The sequence below is a fragment of the Engystomops pustulosus genome, chromosome 4 (assembly GCF_040894005.1).
Source record: "Engystomops pustulosus chromosome 4, aEngPut4.maternal, whole genome shotgun sequence".
Lineage (NCBI taxonomy): Eukaryota > Metazoa > Chordata > Amphibia > Anura > Leptodactylidae > Engystomops > Engystomops pustulosus.
In genome coordinates, this window is record NC_092414.1 from 9,562,572 (window position 1) to 9,584,965 (window position 22,394).

Consider the following 22,394-nt stretch of genomic DNA (forward strand, 5'->3'; position numbering starts at 1 on the left):
TATACACGACTCCTCTACACCAGACATCTACCACTCCTCTACACCCGACATCTACCACTCCTCTACACCCGACATATATACACGACTCCTCTACACCAGACATCTACCACTCCTCTACACCCGACATCTACGACTCCTCTACACCCGACATCTACCACTCCTCTACACCCGACATCTACCACTCCTCTACACCCGACATCTACCACTCCTCTACACCAGACATCTACCACTCCTCTACACCCGACATCTACCACTCCTCTACACCCGACATATATACACGACTGCTCTACACCCGACATCTACCACTCCTCTACACCCGACATCTACCACTCCTCTACACCCGACATCTACCACTCCTCTACACCCGACATCTACCACTCCTCTACACCCGACATATATACACGACTCCTCTACACCCGACATCTACCACTCCTCTGCACCCGACATATATACACGACTCCTCTACACCCGACATATATACACGACTGCTCTACACCCGACATCTACCACTCCTCTACACCCGACATCTACCACTCCTCTACACCAGACATCTACGACTCCTCTACACCCGACATCTACCACTCCTCTACACCCGACATATATACACGACTCCTCTACACCAGACATCTACCACTCCTCTGCACCCGACATATATACACGACTCCTCTACACCAGACATCTACCACTCCTCTACACCCGACATCTACCACTCCTCTACACCCGACATATATACACGACTCCTCTACACCAGACATCTACCACTCCTCTACACCCGACATCTACGACTCCTCTACACCCGACATCTACCACTCCTCTACACCCGACATCTACCACTCCTCTACACCCGACATCTACCACTCCTCTACACCAGACATCTACCACTCCTCTACACCCGACATCTACCACTCCTCTACACCCGACATATATACACGACTGCTCTACACCCGACATCTACCACTCCTCTACACCCGACATCTACCACTCCTCTACACCCGACATCTACCACTCCTCTACACCCGACATCTACCACTCCTCTACACCCGACATATATACACGACTCCTCTACACCCGACATCTACCACTCCTCTGCACCCGACATATATACACGACTCCTCTACACCCGACATATATACACGACTCCTCTACACCCGACATCTACCACTCCTCTACACCCGACATCTACAACTCCTCTACACCCGACATATATACACGACTCCTCTACACCCGACATCTACCACTCCTCTACACCCGACATATATACACGACTCCTCTACACCAGACATCTACCACTCCTCTACACCCGACATCTACGACTCCTCTACACCCGACATCTACCACTCCTCTACACCCGACATCTACCACTCCTCTACACCCGACATCTACCACTCCTCTACACCAGACATCTACCACTCCTCTACACCCGACATCTACCACTCCTCTACACCCGACATATATACACGACTGCTCTACACCCGACATCTACCACTCCTCTACACCCGACATCTACCACTCCTCTACACCCGACATCTACCACTCCTCTACACCCGACATCTACCACTCCTCTACACCCGACATATATACACGACTCCTCTACACCCGACATCTACCACTCCTCTGCACCCGACATATATACACGACTCCTCTACACCCGACATATATACACGACTCCTCTACACCCGACATCTACCACTCCTCTACACCCGACATCTACAACTCCTCTACACCCGACATATATACACGACTCCTCTACACCCGACATCTACCACTCCTCTACACCCGACATATATACACGCCTCCTCTACACCCGACATCTACGACTCCTCTACACCCGACATCTACCACTCCTCTACACCCGACATATATACACGACTCCTCTACACTCGACATCTACGACTCCTCTACACCCGACATCTACGACTCCTCTACACCCGACATCTACCACTCCTCTACACCCGACATTTATACACGACTCCTCTACACTCGACATCTACCACTCCTCTACACCAGACATCTACCACTCCTCTACACCCGACATCTACCACTCCTCTACACCCGACATCTACCACTCCTCTACACCCGACATCTACGACTCCTCTACACCCGACATCTACCACTCCTCTACACCCGACATCTACCACTCCTCTACACCCGACATCTACGACTCCTCTACACCCGACATCTACCACTCCTCTACACCCGACATCTACCACTCCTCTACACCCGACATCTACCACTCCTCTACACCCGACATCTACCACTCCTCTACACCCGACATCTACCACTCCTCTACACCCGACATATATACACGACTCCTCTACACCCGACATCTACCACTCCTCTACACCCGACATCTACGACTCCTCTACACCCGACATCTACCACTCCTCTACACCCGACATCGACCACTCCTCTACACCCGACATCGACCACTCCTCTACACCCGACATCTACCACTCCTCTACACCCGACATCTACCACTCCTCTACACCCGACATCTACCACTCCTCTACACCCGACATCTACCACTCCTCTACACCCGACATCGACCACTCCTCTACACCCGACATCTACCACTCCTCTACACCCGACATCTACCACTCCTCTACACCCGACATCTACCACTCCTCTACACCCGACATCTACCACTCCTCTGCACCCGACATATATACACGACTGCTCTACACCCGACATCTACGACTCCTCTGCACCCGACATGCATGACTCCTCTACATCCAGTGAAGGTGTACTGCCCCTTTAAGTGAGGATTTGGGATGCGTTATACTTCCACAGACTGATGGGTCTGAGCCTGATCCCCCTCTGGGGCGCACACGTAGCGTTATATATCTGGCATCTCCGGAGCGATGACGAATCCTCATCTCCGAAATCTAGGACGACTCATATTTTTAGAGCCTCGCAACGAGAACAAAAAGTTAGCGGAGAAAGTTGTTATAATGAAGCGCGGAGCTCACACTCATAATAAGGTCATCAGACAATTATACCTGCGGTTTGTAAACCAGGGCGACCTTCACACCACTGACACCACTGCACGGGAACTGCTCTGGCTATTACTCCAATCACATCCAAAGCTGCACTCACATAATCAGGTGAAGGTTGGGAGCCTACAGCTTGAGCGGTGGGATGGGTGGAGCTGTAATCTGGGATGCCACTCACAAGGAATGTGCGACAGCCCAGATAACATTCTATAGGTCCTTAAGGTGGCGCCCAGATTAGGGTCTTATGTCTACATATCATAAGTATCCGTACGGCGCCACACACACAGGAGCGTTACAACCGATAAGCTATAACTATGGATGAGTGTACAGGCTGAGGTCAGGCAGTATATATATATATAGATGACTATGCTGCAGTGAGTACAGTGAGCAGGCTGAGGTCAGGCAGTATATATATAGATGACTATGCTGCTGTGAGTACAGTGTACAGGCTGAGGTCAGGCAGTATATGTATATAGATGACTATGCTGCTGTGAGTACAGTGTACAGGCTGAGGTCAGGCAGTATATATATAGATGACTATGCTGCTGTGAGTACAGTGTAAAGGCTGAGGTCAGGCAGTATATATATATATATAGATGACTATGCTGCAGTGAGTACAGTGTACAGGCTGAGGTCAGGCAGTATATATATATATATATAGATGACTATGCTGCAGTGAGTACAGTGAGCAGGCTGAGGTCAGGCAGTATATATATAGATGACTATGCTGCTGTGAGTACAGTGTACAGGCTGAGGTCAGGCAGTATATATATATATATAGATGACTATGCTGCAGTGAGTACAGTGAGCAGGCTGAGGTCAGGCAGTATATATATAGATGACTATGCTGCTGTGAGTACAGTGTACAGGCTGAGGTCAGGCAGTATATGTATATAGATGACTATGCTGCTGTGAGTACAGTGTACAGGCTGAGGTCAGGCAGTATATATATAGATGACTATGCTGCTGTGAGTACACTGTACAGGGTGAGGTCAGGCAGTATATATATAGATGGCTATGCTGCTGTGAGTACAGTGTACAGGCTGAGGTCAGGCAGTATATGTATATAGATGACTATGCTGCTGTGAGTACAGTGTACAGGCTGAGGTCAGGCAGTATATATATAGATGACTATGCTGCTGTGAGTACACTGTACAGGGTGAGGTCAGGCAGTATATATATAGATGGCTATGCTGCTGTGAGTAGAGTGTACAGGGTGAGGTCGGGCAGTATATATATAGATGACTATGCTGCTGTGAGTACAGTGTACAGGCTGAGGTCAGGCAGTATATATAGATAGATGCCTATGCTGCTGTGAGTACAGTGTACAGGGTGAGGTCAGGCAGTATATATATAGATGACTATGCTGATGTGAGTACAGTGTACAGGCTGAGGTCAGGCAGTATATATAGATAGATGCCTATGCTGCAGTGAGTACAGTGAGCAGGCTGAGGTCAGGCAGTATACATATAGATGACTATGCTGATGTGAGTACAGTGTACAGGCTGAGGTCAGGCAGTATATATATATAGATGACTATGCTGATGTGAGTACAGTATACAGGCTGAGGTCAGGCAGTATATATATAGATGACTATGCTGCTGTGAGTACAGTGTACAGGCTGAGGTCAGGCAGTATATATATAGATGACTATGCTGCTGTGAGTACACTGTACAGGGTGAGGTCAGGCAGTATATATATAGATGACTATGCTGCTGTGAGTACAGTGTACAGGCTGAGGTCAGGCAGTATATATATAGATGACTATGCTGCTGTGAGTACAGTGTACAGGCTGAGGTCAGGCAGTATATATATAGATGACTATGCTGCTGTGAGTACACTGTACAGGGTGAGGTCAGGCAGTATATATATAGATGGCTATGCTGCTGTGAGTACAGTGTACAGGCTGAGGTCAGGCAGTATATGTATATAGATGACTATGCTGCTGTGAGTACAGTGTACAGGCTGAGGTCAGGCAGTATATATATAGATGACTATGCTGCTGTGAGTACACTGTACAGGGTGAGGTCAGGCAGTATATATATAGATGGCTATGCTGCTGTGAGTAGAGTGTACAGGGTGAGGTCGGGCAGTATATATATAGATGACTATGCTGCTGTGAGTACAGTGTACAGGCTGAGGTCAGGCAGTATATATAGATAGATGCCTATGCTGCTGTGAGTACAGTGTACAGGGTGAGGTCAGGCAGTATATATATAGATGACTATGCTGCTGTGAGTACAGTTTACAGGCTGAGGTCAGGCAGTATATATATATAGATGACTATGCTGCTGTGAGTACAGGGTGAGGTCAGGCAGTATATATATATAGATGACTATGCTGCTGTGAGTACAGTGTACAGGTTGAGGTCAGGCAGTATATATATAGATGACTATGCTGCTGTGAGTACAGTGTACAGGGTGAGGTCAGGCAGTATATATATAGATGACTATGCTGCTGTGAGTACAGTGTACAGGGTGAGGTCAGGCAGTATATATATAGATGGCTATGCTGCTGTGAGTACAGGCTGAGGTCAGGCAGTATATATATATAGATGACTATGCTGCTGTGAGTACAGTGTACAGGCTGAGGTCAGGCAGTATATATATATAGATGACTATGCTGCTGTGAGTACAGTGTACAGGCTGAGGTCAGGCAGTATATATATATATATAGATGACTATGCTGCTGTGAGTACAGGGTGAGGTCAGGCAGTATATATATATAGATGACTATGCTGCTGTGAGTACAGTGTACAGGTTGAGGTCAGGCAGTATATATATAGATGACTATGCTGCTGTGAGTACAGTGTACAGGGTGAGGTCAGGCAGTATATATATAGATGACTATGCTGCTGTGAGTACAGTGTACAGGCTGAGGTCAGGCAGTATATATATAGATGGCTATGCTGCTGTGAGTACAGGCTGAGGTCAGGCAGTATATATATATAGATGACTATGCTGCTGTGAGTACAGTGTACAGGCTGAGGTCAGGCAGTATATATATATATATAGATGACTATGCTGCTGTGAGTACAGGCTGAGGTCAGGCAGTATATATATAGATGGCTAGGCTGCCATACAGACACATGTATCTCACTCCCTCCTCCCCCCGTCCATTATAAACCTTCGGATATTATAATATTATTCATTGTGTCTGCACTTTATGTCTCCGTCATGTGAATCCTGAGCCGCAATTACGGGAATTGCCCCATTATGCTGCTCCTCGTGCCGCCGCCGGGCAAATTATCGTGTAAGTAAATATTAATAGAGGGAATAAGAGCGCGAGCGGCGGACGCGTGTGTGTGATCAGCGGAGGCTGGGGGCTCGGGGGTCTCCATGTGCTCCGCATAGTAATCGCCAAATACTCAGCCCCCCCTGGATACCCACATCATCCCCATGTGTCAGCCGCACCGCGACCCTCCGCCCCCCCAGCACGAATTTACGGAAAAGAGCGAATCCAACATATAGAACAGAACATAATAATATACCCAACAGTCCAATCACATCACACAGACCCGAACCCATCTATTATCTGTCACTGAAAGAGTTAAAAGACCCCTCTACATTCACCTAATTACATAAGGATTGAAATTAGGGGCAATCAGACGGCAGCCGCCCAGATAGAAAGACCCTGATTATACGTCCTGATTATAGGGTTATAATGGACAGGAGATCACATCTACCAGACATCACTTATATATAATCACCAGGAGGAGGCAATCACTGGGGGTCACTGGGGGTCTCCTCCTGACCATAGCATCCTCATATATGGGAACATATTGTATCCTAGTTATATTCCTGTACATAGGGAGCAGTATTATAGTAGTTATATTCCTGTACATAGGGGGCAGTATTATAGTAGTTATATTCCTGTACATAGGGGGCAGTATTATAGTAGTTATATTCTTGTACATAGGGGGCAGTATTATAGTAGTTATATTCCTGTACATAGGGAGCAGTATTATAGTAGTTATATTCCTGTACATAGGAGGCAGTATTAAAGTAGTTATATTCTTGTACATAGGGGGCAGTATTATAGTAGTTATATTCTTGTACATAGGGGGCAGTATTATAGTAGTTATATTCCTGTACATAGGGGGCAGTATTATAGTAGTTATATTCTTGTACATAGGGGGCAGTATTATAATAGTTATATTCTTGTACATAGGGGCAGTATTATAGTAGTTATATTCTTGTACATAGGGGGCAGTATTATAGTAGTTATATTTCTGTACATAGGGAGCAGTATTATAGTAGTTATATTCCTGTACATAGGGGGCAGTATTATAGTAGTTATATTCTTGTACATAGGGGGCAGTATTATAGTAGTTATATTCTTGTACATAGGAGGCAGTATTATAGTAGTTATATCCCTGTACATAGGGGGTAGTATTATAGTAGTTATATTCTTGTACATAGGGGGCAGTATTATAGTAGTTATATTCCTGTACATAGGAGACAGTATTATAGTAGTTATATTCTTGTACATAGGGGACAGTATTATAGTAGTTATATTCCTGTACATAGGGGCAGTATTATAGTAGTTATATTCCTGTACATAGGGGGCAGTATTATAGTAGTTATATTCTTGTACATAGGGGGCAGTATTATAGTAGTTATATTCTTGTACATAGGGGGCAGTATTATAGTAGTTATATTCTTGTACATAGGGGGCAGTATTATAGTAGTTATATTCTTATACATAGGGGGCAGTATTATAGTAGTTATATTCCTGTACATAGGAGGAAGTATTATAGTAATTATATTCCTGTACATAGGGGGCAGTATTATAGTAGTTATATTCTTGTACATAGGGGGCAGTATTATAGTAGTTATATTCCTGTACATAGGGGGCAGTATTATAGTAGTTATATTCCTGTACATAGGGAGCAGTATTATAGTAGTTATATTCCTGTACATAGGAGGCAGTATTAAAGTAGTTATATTCTTGTACATAGGGGGCAGTATTATAGTAGTTATATTCTTGTACATAGGGGGCAGTATTATAGTAGTTATATTCCTGTACATAGGGGGCAGTATTATAGTAGTTATATTCTTGTACATAGGGGGCAGTATTATAGTAGTTATATTCTTGTACATAGGGGGCAGTATTATAATAGTTATATTCTTGTACATAGGGGCAGTATTATAGTAGTTATATTCTTGTACATAGGGGGCAGTATTATAGTAGTTATATTCCTGTACATAGGGAGCAGTATTATAGTAGTTATATTCCTGTACATAGGAGGCAGTATTATAGTAGTTATATCCCTGTACATAGGGGGTAGTATTATAGTAGTTATATTCTTGTACATAGGGGGCAGTATTATAGTAGTTATATTCCTGTACATAGGAGACAGTATTATAGTAGTTATATTCTTGTACATAGGGGACAGTATTATAGTAGTTATATTCCTGTACATAGGGGCAGTATTATAGTAGTTATATTCCTGTACATAGGGGGCAGTATTATAGTAGTTATATTCTTGTACATAGGGGGCAGTATTATAGTAGTCATATTCTTGTACATAGGGGGCAGTATTATAGTAGTTATATTCTTGTACATAGGGGGCAGTATTATAGTAGTTATATTCTTATACATAGGGGGCAGTATTATAGTAGTTATATTCCTGTACATAGGAGGAAGTATTATAGTAATTATATTCCTGTACATAGGGGGCAGTATTATAGTAGTTATATTCTTGTACATAGGGGGCAGTATTATAGTAGTTATATTCCTGTACATAGGGGGCAGTATTATAGTAGTTATATTCCTGTACATAGGGGGCAGTATTATAGTAGTTATATTCCTGTACATAGGAGGCAGTATTATAGTAGTTATATTCCTGTACATAGGGGGCAGTATTATAGTAGTTATATCCCTGTACATAGGGGGCAGTATTATAGTAGTTATATTCTTGTACATAGGGGGCAGTATAATAGTAGTTATATTCCTGTACATAGGAGGCAGTATTATAGTAGTTATATTCCTGTACATAGGGGGCAGTATTATAGTAGTTATATTCCTGTACATAGGGGCAGTATTATAGTAGTTATATTCCTGTACATAGGGGGCAGTATTATAGTAGTTATATTCCTGTACATAGGGGGCAGTATTATAGTAGTTATATTCCTGTACATAGGGGGCAGTATTATAGTAGTTATATTCCTGTACATAGGGGGCAGTATTATAGTAGTTATATTCCTGTACATAGGGGGCAGTATTATAGTAGTTATATTCCTGTACATAGGGGGCAGTATTATAGTAGTTATATTCCTGTACATAGGGGCAGTATTATAGTAGTTATATTCCTGTACATAGGGGCAGTATTATAGTAGTTATATTCCTGTACATAGGGGGCAGTATTATAGTAGTTATATTCCTGTACATAGGGGGCAGTATTATAGTAGTTATATTCTTGTACATAGGGGGCAGTATTATAGTAACTATATTCCTGTACATAGAGGGCAGTATTATAGTAGTTATATTCTTGTACATAGGGGGCAGTATTATAGTAGTTATATTCCTGTACATAGGGGGCAGTATTATAGTAGTTATATTCCTGTACATAGGGGGCAGTATTATAGTAGTTATATTCCTGTACATAGGGGGCAGTATTATAGTAGTTATATTCTTGTACATAGGAGGCAGTATTATAGTAGTTACATTCCTGTACATAGGGGGCAGTATTATAGTAGTTATATTCCTGTACATAGGGGGCAGTATTATAGTAGTTATATTCTTGTACATAGGGGGCAGTATTATAGTAGTTATATTCTTGTACATAGGGGGCAGTATTATAGTAGTTATATTCTTATACATAGGGGGCAGTATTATAGTAGTTATATTCTTGTACATAGGAGGCAGTATTATAGTAGTTATATTCTTGTACATAGGGGGCAGTATTATAGTAGTTATATTCCTGTACATAGGGGGCAGTATTATAGTAGTTATATTCCTGTACATAGGGGGCAGTATTATAGTAGTTATATTCCTGTACATAGGGGGCAGTATTATAGTAGTTATATTCCTGTACATAGGGGGCAGTATTATAGTAGTTATATTCCTGTACATAGGGGGCAGTATTATAGTAGTTATATTCCTGTACATAGGGGCAGTATTATAGTAGTTATATTCCTGTACATAGGGGCAGTATTATAGTAGTTATATTCCTGTACATAGGGGGCAGTATTATAGTAGTTATATTCCTGTACATAGGGGGCAGTATTATAGTAGTTATATTCTTGTACATAGGGGGCAGTATTATAGTAACTATATTCCTGTACATAGAGGGCAGTATTATAGTAGTTATATTCTTGTACATAGGGGGCAGTATTATAGTAGTTATATTCCTGTACATAGGGGGCAGTATTATAGTAGTTATATTCCTGTACATAGGGGGCAGTATTATAGTAGTTATATTCCTGTACATAGGGGGCAGTATTATAGTAGTTATATTCTTGTACATAGGAGGCAGTATTATAGTAGTTACATTCCTGTACATAGGGGGCAGTATTATAGTAGTTATATTCCTGTACATAGGGGGCAGTATTATAGTAGTTATATTCTTGTACATAGGGGGCAGTATTATAGTAGTTATATTCTTGTACATAGGGGACAGTATTATAGTAGTTATATTCTTATACATAGGGGGCAGTATTATAGTAGTTATATTCTTGTACATAGGAGGCAGTATTATAGTAGTTATATTCTTGTACATAGGGGGCAGTATTATAGTAGTTATATTCTTATACATAGGGGGCAGTATTATAGTAGTTATATTCTTGTACATAGGAGGCAGTATTATAGTAGTTATATTCTTGTACATAGGGGGCAGTATTATAGTAGTTATATTCTTGTACATAGGGGACAGTATTATAGTAGTTATATTCTTGTACATAGGGGACAGTATTATAGTAGTTATATTCTTGTACATAGGGGGTAGTATTATAGTAGTTATATTCTTGTACATAGGGGACAGTATTATAGTAGTTATATTCTTGTACATAGGGGGCGGTATTATAGTAGTTATATTCTTGTACATAGGGGACAGTATTATAGTAGTTATATTCTTGTACATAGGGGGCAGTATTATAGTAGTTATAATCTTGTACATAGGGGACAGTATTATAGTAGTTATATTCTTGTACATAGGGGGCAGTATTATAGTAGTTATAATCTTGTACATTAGTTATATTCCTGTACATAGGGGACAGTATTATAGTAGTTATATTCTTGTACATAGGGGCAGTATTATAGTAGTTATAATCTTGTACATAGGGGGCAGTATTATAGTAGTTATATTCTTGTACATAGGGGGCAGTATTATAGTAGTTATAATCTTGTACATAGGGGGCAGTATTATAGTAGTTATATTCCTGTACATAGGGGGCAGTATTATAGTAGTTATATTCCTGTACATAGGGGCAGTATTATAGTAGTTATATTCCTGTACATAGGGGGCAGTATTATAGTAGTTATATTCCTGTACATAGGGGGCAGTATTATAGTAGTTATATTCCTGTACATAGGGGCAGTATTATAGTAGTTATATTCCTGTACATAGGGGGCAGTATTATAGTAGTTATATTCCTGTACATATGGGGCAGTATTATAGTAGTTATATTCCTGTACATAGGGGGCAGTATTATAGTAGTTATATTCTTGTACATAGGGGGCAGTATTATAGTAGTTATATTCCTGTACATAGGGGACAGTATTATAGTAGTTATATTCCTGTACATAGGGGCAGTATTATAGTAGTTATATTCCTGTACATAGGGGGCAGTATTATAGTAGTTATATTCTTGTACATAGGGGGCAGTATTATAGTAGTTATATTCTTGTACATAGGGGGCAGTATTATAGTAGTTATAATCTTGTACATAGGGGGCAGTATTATAGTAGTTATATTCCTGTACATAGGGGACAGTATTATAGTAGTTATATTCCTGTACATAGGGGCAGTATTATAGTAGTTATATTCCTGTACATAGGGGGCAGTATTATAGTAGTTATATTCTTGTACATAGGGGGCAGTATTATAGTAGTTATATTCTTGTACATAGGGGGCAGCATTATAGTAGTTATATTCTTGTACATAGGGGGCAGTATTATAGTAGTTATATTCCTGTACATAGGGGGCAGTATTATAGTAGTTATATTCCTGTACATAGGAGGAAGTATTATAGTAGTTATATTCTTGTACATAGGGGGCAGTATTATAGTAGTTATATTCCTGTACATAGGGGGCAGTATTATAGTAGTTATATTCCTGTACATAGGGGGCAGTATTATAGTAGTTATATTCCTGTACATGTGCTCCGCATAGTAATCGCCAAATACTCAGCCCCCCCTGGATACCCACATCATCCCCATGTGTCAGCCGCACCGCGACCCTCCGCCCCCCCCAGCACGAATTTACGGAAAAGAGCGAATCCAACATATAGAACAGAACATAATAATATACCCAACGGTCCAATCACATCACACAGACCCGACCCGTCTATTATCTGTCACTGAAAGAGTTAAAAGACCCCTCTACATTCACCTAATTACATAAGGATTGAAATTAGGGGCAATCAGACGGCAGCCGCCCAGATAGAAAGACCCTGATTATACGTCCTGATTATAGGGTTATAATGGACAGGAGATCACATCTACCAGACATCACTTATATATAATCACCAGGAGGAGGCAATCACTGGGGGTCTCCTCCTGACCATAGCATCCTCATATATGGGAACATATTGTATCCTAGTTATATTCCTGTACATAGGGAGCAGTATTCTAGTAGTTATATTCCTGTACATAGGGGGCAGTATTATAGTAGTTATATTCCTGTACATAGGGGGCAGTATTATAGTAGTTATATTCCTGTACATAGGGAGCAGTATTATAGTAGTTATATTCCTGTACATAGGGGCAGTATTATAGTAGTTATATTCCTGTACATAGGGGCAGTATTATAGTAGTTATATTCCTGTACATAGGGGACAGTATTATAGTAGTTATATTCCTGTACATAGGGAGCAGTATTATAGTAGTTATATTCCTGTACATAGGGGGCAGTATTATAGTAGTTATATTCTTGTACATAGGGGGCAGTATTATAGTAGTTATATTCCTGTACATAGGAGGCAGTATTATAGTACAGTGATGGCGAACCTTTTAGCGGCCGAGTGCCCAAACTGAACCCCAAACCCCCCTTATTTATCGCGAGGTGCCAACCAAAAATTAAAGCAGTAACTTTTTGCTCCCTGTTCAACAACTTTCAATCATATTGGCCTCCTGAGGACACAACACAGTAGAAAGATGGACAATTTACATCACTTCTTTCCAGTGTCCCTCTGTACACAGAGAATCATGGGGCCAGTAGGAGGTCCTCCAAAGATAATTCGGCCCTGTCTACACATTCTCCCTCTTCCTACAGTCCCAAGTAGCGAAGTAAGCATCAAAATATGAATGAAAGCAGCAACTTTTAAGTTGCTTGGAACTGCAGGAAGAGTCCTGTCTGGTGTTCTGGGGCGATGGACCTGGTGCCCACAAAAAGGGCTCTGAGTGCCGCCTCTGGCACCCGTGCCATAGGTTCGCCATCACTGTTATAGTAGTTATATTCCTGTACATAGGGGGCAGTATTATAGTAGTTATATTCTTGTACATAGGGGGCAGTATTATAGTAGTTATATTCCTGTACATAGGGGGCAGTATTATAGTAGTTATATTCCTGTACATAGGGGGCAGTATTATAGTAGTTATATTCCTGTACACAGGGGCAGTATTATAGTAGTTATATTCCTGTACATAGGGGGCAGTATGATAGTAGTTATATTCCTGTACATAGGGGGCAGTATTATAGTAGTTATATTCTTGTACATAGGGGGCAGTATTATAGTAGTTATATTCCTGTACATAGGGAACAGTATTATAGTAGTTATATTCTTGTACATAGGGGGCAGTATTATAGTAGTTATAATCTTGTACATAGGGGACAGTATTATAGTAGTTATATTCTTGTACATAGGGGGCAGTATTATAGTAGTTATATTCCTGTACATAGGGGGCAGTATTATAGTAGTTATATTCTTGTACATAGGGGGCAGTATTATAGTAGTTATAATCTTGTACATAGGGGGCAGTATTATAGTAGTTATATTCCTGTACATAGGGGACAGTATTATAGTAGTTATATTCTTGTACATAGGGGGCAGTATTATAGTAGTTATATTCCTGTACATAGGGGACAGTATTATAGTAGTTATATTCTTGTACATAGGGGCAGTATTATAGTAGTTATATTCTTGTACATAGGGGGCAGTATTATAGTAGTTATATTCCTGTACATAGGGGGCAGTATTATAGTAGTTATATTCCTGTACATAGGGGGCAGTATTATAGTAGTTATATTCTTGTACATAGGGGGCAGTATTATAGTAGTTATATTCTTATACATAGGGGGCAGTATTATAGTAGTTATATTCCTGTACATAGGGGGCAGTATTATAGTAGTTATATTCTTATACATAGGGGGCAGTATTATAGTAGTTATATTCCTGTACATAGGGGGCAGTATTATAGCAGTTATATTCCTGTACATAGGGGGCAGTATTATAGTAGTTATATTCCTGTACATAGGGGGCAGTATTATAGTAGTTATATTCTTGTACATAGGGGGCAGTATTATAGTAGTTATATTCCTGTACATAGGGGGCAGTATTATAGTAGTTATATTCCTGTACATAGGGGGCAGTATTATAGTAGTTATATTCTTGTACATAGGGGGCAGTATTATAGTAGTTATATTCTTGTACATAGGGGGCAGTATTATAGTAGTTATATTCTTGTACATAGGGGGCAGTATTATAGTAGCTATATTCCTGTACATAGGGGGCAGTATTATAGTAGTTATATTCCTGTACATAGGGGGAGTATTATAGTAGTTATATTCCTGTACATAGGGGGCAGTATTATAGTAGTTATATTCTTGTACATAGGGGGCAGTATTATAGTAGTTATATTCTTGTACATAGGGGGCAGTATTATAGTAGTTATATTCCTGTACATAGGGGACAGTATTATAGTAGTTATATTCCTGTACATAGGGGACAGTATTATAGTAGTTATATTCCTGTACATAGGGGGCAGTATTATAGTAGTTATATTCCTGTACATAGAGGGCAGTATTATAGTAGTTATATTCTTGTACATAGGGGGCAGTATTATAGTAGTTATATTCTTGTACATAGGGGGCAGTATTATAGTAGTTATATTCCTGTACATAGGGGACAGTATTATAGTAGTTATATTCTTGTACATAGGGAGCAGTATTATAGTAGTTATATTCTTGTACATAGGGAGCAGTATTATATTAGTTATATTCTTGTACATAGGGGGCAGCATTATAGTAGTTATATTCCTGTACATAGGGGGCAGTATTATAGTAGTTATATTCCTGTACATAGGGGGCAGTATTATAGTAGTTATATTCCTGTACATAGGGGGCAGTATTATAGTAGTTATATTCCTGTACATAGGGGGCAGTATTATAGTAGTTATATTCCTGTACATAGGGGGCAGTATTATAGTAGTTATATTCCTGTACATAGGGGGCAGTATTATAGTAGTTATATTCCTGTACATAGGGGGCAGTATTATAGTAGTTATATTCCTGTACATAGGGGGCAGTATTATAGTAGTTATATTCTTGTACATAGGGGGTAGTATTATAGTAGTTATATTCTTGTACATAGGGGGCAGTATTATAGTAGTTATATTCCTGTACATAGGGGCAGTATTATAGTAGTTATATTCTTGTACATAGGGGGCAGTATTATAGTAGTTATATTCTTGTACATAGGGGGCAGTATTATAGTAGTTATATTCCTGTACATAGAGGACAGTATTATAGTAGTTATATTCCTGTACATAGGGGGCAGTATTATAGTAGTTATATTCCTGTACATAGGGGGCAGTATTATAGTAGTTATATTCCTGTACATAGGGGGCAGTATTATAGTAGTTATATTCTTGTACATAGGGGCAGTATTATAGTAGTTATATTCCTGTACATAGGGGGCAGTATTATAGTAGTTATATTCCTGTACATAGGGGGCAGTATTATAGTAGTTATATTCCTGTACATAGGGGGCAGTATTATAGTAGTTATATTCCTGTACATAGGGGGCAGTATTATAGTAGTTATATTCCTGTACATAGGGGGCAGTATTATAGTAGTTATATTCCTGTACATAGGGGGCAGTATTATAGTAGTTATATTCCTGTACATAGGGGGCAGTATTATAGTAGTTATATTCCTGTACATAGGGGGCAGTATTATAGTAGTTATATTCTTGTACATAGGGGCAGTATTATAGTAGTTATATTCCTGTACATAGGGGCAGTATTATAGTAGTTATATTCCTGTACATAGGGGGCAGTATTATAGTAGTTATATTCTTGTAAATAGGGGGCAGTATTATAGTAGTTATATTCTGGTACATAGGGGGCAGTATTATAGTAGTTATATTCCTGTACATAGGGGGCAGTATTATAGTAGTTATATTCCTGTACATAGGGGGCGGTATTATAGTAGTTATATTCTGGTACATAGGGGGCAGTATTATAGTAGTTATATTCCTGTACATAGGGGGCAGTATTATAGTAGTTATATTCCTGTACATAGGGGGCAGTATTATAGTAGTTATATTCTTGTACATAGGGGGCAGTATTATAGCAGTTATATTCTTGTACATAGGGGGCAGTATTATAATAGTTCTATGATTCCTGAGTCGTGTGCACACCTGGAATACATTACCCTGGGATTCTGTTACCTGTGACTGGGACTATTCTTTCCTCCCTTTGATGATATTTTAGAACATTTTACCAATCATAGCTTCTCCTTACAAGGGGAATAATTGCCCCTGTTTCTGGCTGTGACCTCTGACCTGCACTCCTTTGCTCTTCAGTGTAACAATAGGCCACTTGTGAGCTGAAGCTGTTGTTCCCCCTTCCATCCTCTAGGGGGCAGTTGATGTAAATAACTGGATTAAAATTAATTTGTATGTAAATATTTACTTTTGTTTTTAGGTAATAAGGTAACATATTAGCAGGCTGGAAGGGCGTGCGTGTGTATAATTGGGTGTTTATAGAGGAGCCCCCAGGTTCAGTATCACGCTGTAGGGTCCTTGGTTACTAATTGATATCAGGTCTGAGGAAGCATAGTGAGGCCTCATTACCGAGCCTGGAGTGCGCGTCTCCTGGAGCCTCTCTGGCTGACACGTCTGGATCACTCCCCCTCCCCCTCTATTGTTGGGGTCTTTAGGAAATTATAGTGCATAAATGGGGCGACAGGAACTGAACACCTGGGCCTCCATTAAAGGGGGGGCACTTACTTTCTAATGCATCAGGAGACTAATTGGAAAGGCGCAGGTGCGATGCGCATGAAGCTGCGGAGCGGACAAAAGGCGCGGAGGGGGAATAGCGGGGGCGGAAGACGGGAAAGATAACGAGAATTTACCTGATAAATAGAAAAATGTCACTGTAGTATCACTCGTCCCCTGCTAAGGTGTTAAAATGTGAGAGTCAAAGTAGTTATTTCTGCTCCTGGGAAAGCTGGGTGACAGCCCATCATAGCGGATTCCACTGTGTAAGGTAATATTATTGAGATTTTTGCATTATTGTATTACTTGATTCGATGTTGAAGTGCAGCTCTGTAAATGCTGCAGTGGCAGCCCCATGGATGTTTGCAGTACATAATTGTGACCACACTGCGCTCCTGCAACAACATTACAGAGTGTGAACTGCATCCTGGAACTCTGCTATATAACTATATAACTATGAGACCACACTGCGCTCCTGAGACATCACTGTGGAGTGTGAGCTGGGTTCTGAACCTTTAACTTGCTATATATCTGTGTGACCACACTGCGTTCCTGAGACATCACTGCAGACTGTGAGCTATGTTCTGGAGCTTTGACTTGCTATATATCTATGTGACCACACTGCGTTCCTGAGACATCATTTTGGAGTGTGAGCTGTATTCTGGAGCTTTAACTTGCTATATATCTTTGTGACCACACTGCACTCCCGAGACATCACTGCGGACTGTGAGCTGTGTTCTGGAGCTTTGACTTGCTATATATCTTTGTGACCACACTGCGCTCCTGAGCCATCACTGGAGTGTGAGCTGTGTTCTGGAGCTCTAATTTGCTATATATCTATGTGACCACACTGCGCTCCTGAGACATCACTGTGGACTCTGCTCTGGAGCTTTGACTTGCTATACATCTATGCGACCACACTGCGCTCCTCAGCCATCACTGGATACTGTGAGCTGTGTTCTGGAGCTTAACGTTGCTATATATGTACGTGGCTGCTCGCCGCTCCGTCTCTATAGTTGCTATGTGTGACCTGGGTCCTGGGGCATTACATTGCTATATATCTATGTGACCGCACTGCGCTCCTGTGAGCTGTGTCCTGGAGCATTATATTGCTATATATCTATGTCACCACACTGCGCTCCTCAGCCATCACTGGAATACTGTGAGCTGTGTCCTGGAGCATTACATTGCTATATATCTATGTGACCACACTGCGCTCCTGTGAGCTGTGTCCTGGAGCATTACATTGCTATATATCTATGTGGCCACACTGCGCTCCTGTGAGCTGTGTCCTGGAGCATTACATTGCTATATATCTATGTGGCCACACTGCGCTCCTGTGAGCTGTGTTCTGGAGCATTACATTGCTATATATCTATGTGGCCACACCGCGCTCCTGTGTGCTGTGTTCTGGAGCATTACATTGCTATATATCTATGTGACCACACTGCGCTCCTGTGAGCTGTGTCCTGGAGCATTACATTGCTATATATCTATGTGACCACACTGCGCTCCTGTGAGCTGTGTCCTGGAGCATTACATTGCTATATATCTATGTGACCACACTGCGCTCCTGTGAGCTGTGTCCTGGAGCATTACATTGCTATATATCTATGTGACCACACTGCGCTCCTGTGAGCTGTGTCCTGGAGCATTACATTGCTATATATCTATGTGGCCACACTGCGCTCCTGTGAGCTGTGTCCTGGAGCATTACATTGCTATATATCTATGTGACCACACTGCGCTCCTGTGAGCTGTGTCCTGGAGCATTACATTGCTATATATCTATGTGACCACACTGCGCTCCTGAGCCATCACTCCGGAGTGTGAGCTGTGTTCTGGAGCTGTGCTCGTGCCCTGATGTTACTCCGGAGCTGCAGTTCCCTCGTGTGCTGGCGAGACGCCCGGATCTTCATGTAAGCTGGGACGGAGGATCTGGCCAAGTCCTGGAAGTGACGTCTCCATAACACATGAATCAGTTTATGCCTCTACACGCGATGAGGGGGGCGAGGGGCTTGAGGGGGGGTCTTAAAGGGCAACTCCACCAAACACTGAGGGGGCTACGGGTCAGACCACTATAGTTGTCCTCAAGTGTCTGACAACAGAGAACAATTGCTCCTATCCAGCAGCACTTAGGCCCATTTGTTTTCAATTAACTTTATTAGTCTTTGTCTCTGACAGCTCCTCACTGAAGAGTCCGGCAGCCGGATATTGATGGAGAAGGTGGAGGCCGAGCACCTGAGAGGTCGTCGGCACCTGGAGGGTCTGGAGTCCCGGCTGGAGGTCAGTGGTGCCCCCCTTTATAATGAGCCGCACATGGAGGGGCCCCCTCTAATTTCCCATTAAGACTAATAATCCAGGCAATTGTGTGTCCCCGGAGCGCAGCCTCCCCTCCCCCAACAATGGGGCCATTCACTGCCCGTCACCCGGGGGCCTCCCAGCGCTCCTGGAGGGGGAAAAGACTCTTGTTTTTTACCCAAAATTATTACCACAAATAATATACTATGAAAATGCATAGTCAGCAATTTCTGTTCATCCTGAGCCCTCTGGTTCATCAGTTAGGCCTGGTATGGCGGCATTATTACAGAGTAAATATGCACACCATATGGCCGTATTAACTGTACTCTGAATTTCATCATCATAAGGCTGCAGTATGAGAAGAGGATGGTGTATGGCGGTATTATTTGGTGGTATAAGGCTGCAGTATGAGAAGAGGATGGTGTATGGCGGTATTATTTGGTGGTATAAGGCTGCAGTATGAGAAGAGGATGGTGTATGGCGGTATTATTTGGTGGTATAAGACTGCAGTATGAGAAGAGGATGGTGTATGGCGGTATTATTTGGTGGTGTAAGGCTGTAGTATGAGAAGAGGATGGTGTATGGCGGTATTATTTGGTGGTAAAAGGCCACAGTATGATTAGAGGACGGTGTATGGCGGTATTATTTGGTGGTATAAGGCTGCAGTATGAGAAGAGGATGGTGTATGGCGGTATTATTTGGTGGTATAAGGCTGCAGTATGATTAGAGGATGGTGTATGGCGGTATTATTTGGTGGTATAAGGCTGCAGTATGATTAGAGGATGTTGTATGGCGGTATTATTTGGTGGTATAAGGCTGCAGTATGAGAAGAGGATGGTGTATGGCGGTATTATTTGGTGGTATAAGGCTGTAGTATGAGAAGAGGATGGTGTATGGCGGTATTATTTGGTGGTAAAAGGCCACAGTATGATTAGAGGACGGTGTATGGCGGTATTATTTGGTGGTATAAGGCTGCAGTATGAGAAGAGGATGGTGTATGGCGGTATTATTCGGTGGTATAAGGCTGTAGTATGAGAAGAGGATGGTGTATGGCAGTATTATTCGGTGGTATAAGGCTGTAGTATGAGAAGAGGATGGTGTATGGTAGTATTATTCGGTGGTATAAGGCTGCAGTATGAGAAGAGGATGGTGTATGGCAGTATTATTCGGTGGTATAAGGCTGTAGTATGAGAAGAGGATGGTGTATGGCAGTATTATTCGGTGGTATAAGGCTGCAGTATGAGAAGAGGATGGTGTATGGCAGTATTATTCGGTGGTATAAGGCTGCAGTATGAGAAGAGGATGGTGTATGGCAGTATTATTTGTTGCTAAATGGCTGATGTACACGAGGTGACTACAGTATGGCAGTATTATTTTGTTCTATATGGCTGTAAAGTATGTTACGGGGGTATTATTTACATCTAAATAGTTGAAGTACTGTAAGTGGGGACGATATGTCGGTATAATTTGGTTGGAAATGGCAGAAGTACTGTAACTGGGCACAGTATGGCGGTGATATTCCTGCAGTGTTATGTGGACACGATATGGTCATTATTATCAGATATCATATGGCGGTATTATGTCGGTAGATGAATGGCATCTTCCTAAGGAGGACACTCGGGCACAGAGCGGGCAGCGGATGGCAGATAATAGTGCGCTCGTTATACCGTAATCACGCGGCGCAGTTATCCCTCCTCGCTCAGACGCCGATTAATTGTCGAGAGGCGAAATGGAGCGATCAGAGGCGATCCTGAGGACGGCCGAGGTCACATGACGCGCCCTCCGCTTAGAAGAGCCGGGAAGATAATTGTCTGACGTCTAATTACACTTCATATAATCACTCAGGAAGAGGCCAGGAACGCACAGCGCTACAATCAGCCGCAACAAGGAGGAGTAGGAGGGGGGGGGGGGAGGATCGAGGAAAGGTTACCAGGAATACTGCGCTTATTAATCTCTTTACTTTAGGCGCAATGTTAGATTTGGGCAGGTACAAGCTCCTCTCTGCTTCTCCCCCGCACCCCAGCATGAGAATGACCCCCACAGCAGCACCCAGGTGTGTGACACCCTGCACCCAGTGACCTCCTCAGCAGGGGCTTCTCCTGGAGGGGATCCCCAAGTGCTGGTCTCCTGCTGCACCCCTGTAATTCTGCACAGTATCCACCTCAGACACTAGTGTGGTCAACCTGCTACACAGGGTACACTTCTCTGTCCTGTCTGCAGCTCCCATTCACTTCTCTTCTATCCTGCTACACAGGAAAACTTCTCTGTCCTGTCTACAGCCCCCACACACTTCTCTTCTATCCTGCTACACGGGGACACTTCTCTGTACTGTCTCTCCTCCTCTTCCTGCTCTCCTATCCTGATATACACTGACACTTCTCTGTAAAGTCTCTCCCCTCTCCCTGTTCTTCTTTCCTGCTACACAGGGACACTTCTCTGTCTTGTCTGCAGCTCCCACTAAATTCTTTTCTATCCTGCTACATGGGGACACTTCTCTGTCTTGTCTGCAGCTCCCACTCACTTCTCTTCTATCCTGCTACATGGGGACACTTCTCTGTACTGTCTCTTACCCCTCTCTCTGCTCTCCTATCCTTCTACATGGGGCACTTCTCTGTCCTGTCTGCAGCTCCCACTCACTTCTCTTCTATCCTGCTACACGGGACACTTCTCTGTCCTGTCTGCAGCTCCTACACACTTCTCTTCTATCCTGCTACACGGG

General features: G+C 42.3%; 1 protein-coding gene across 3 annotated transcripts in view; it reads left to right on the forward strand.

Moving 5' to 3' along the window:
• Positions 1-22,394, forward strand: part of LMNTD1 (lamin tail domain containing 1) — an 81,575-nt gene that overhangs the window by 48,065 nt on the left and 11,116 nt on the right. For all 3 annotated transcript variants that reach the window (XM_072145078.1, XM_072145077.1, XM_072145076.1), the window contains one exon: positions 19,559-19,660. In XM_072145078.1, coding sequence (XP_072001179.1) covers positions 19,559-19,660 — 102 coding nt within the window. The remainder of the gene's footprint in view (positions 1-19,558; positions 19,661-22,394) is intronic.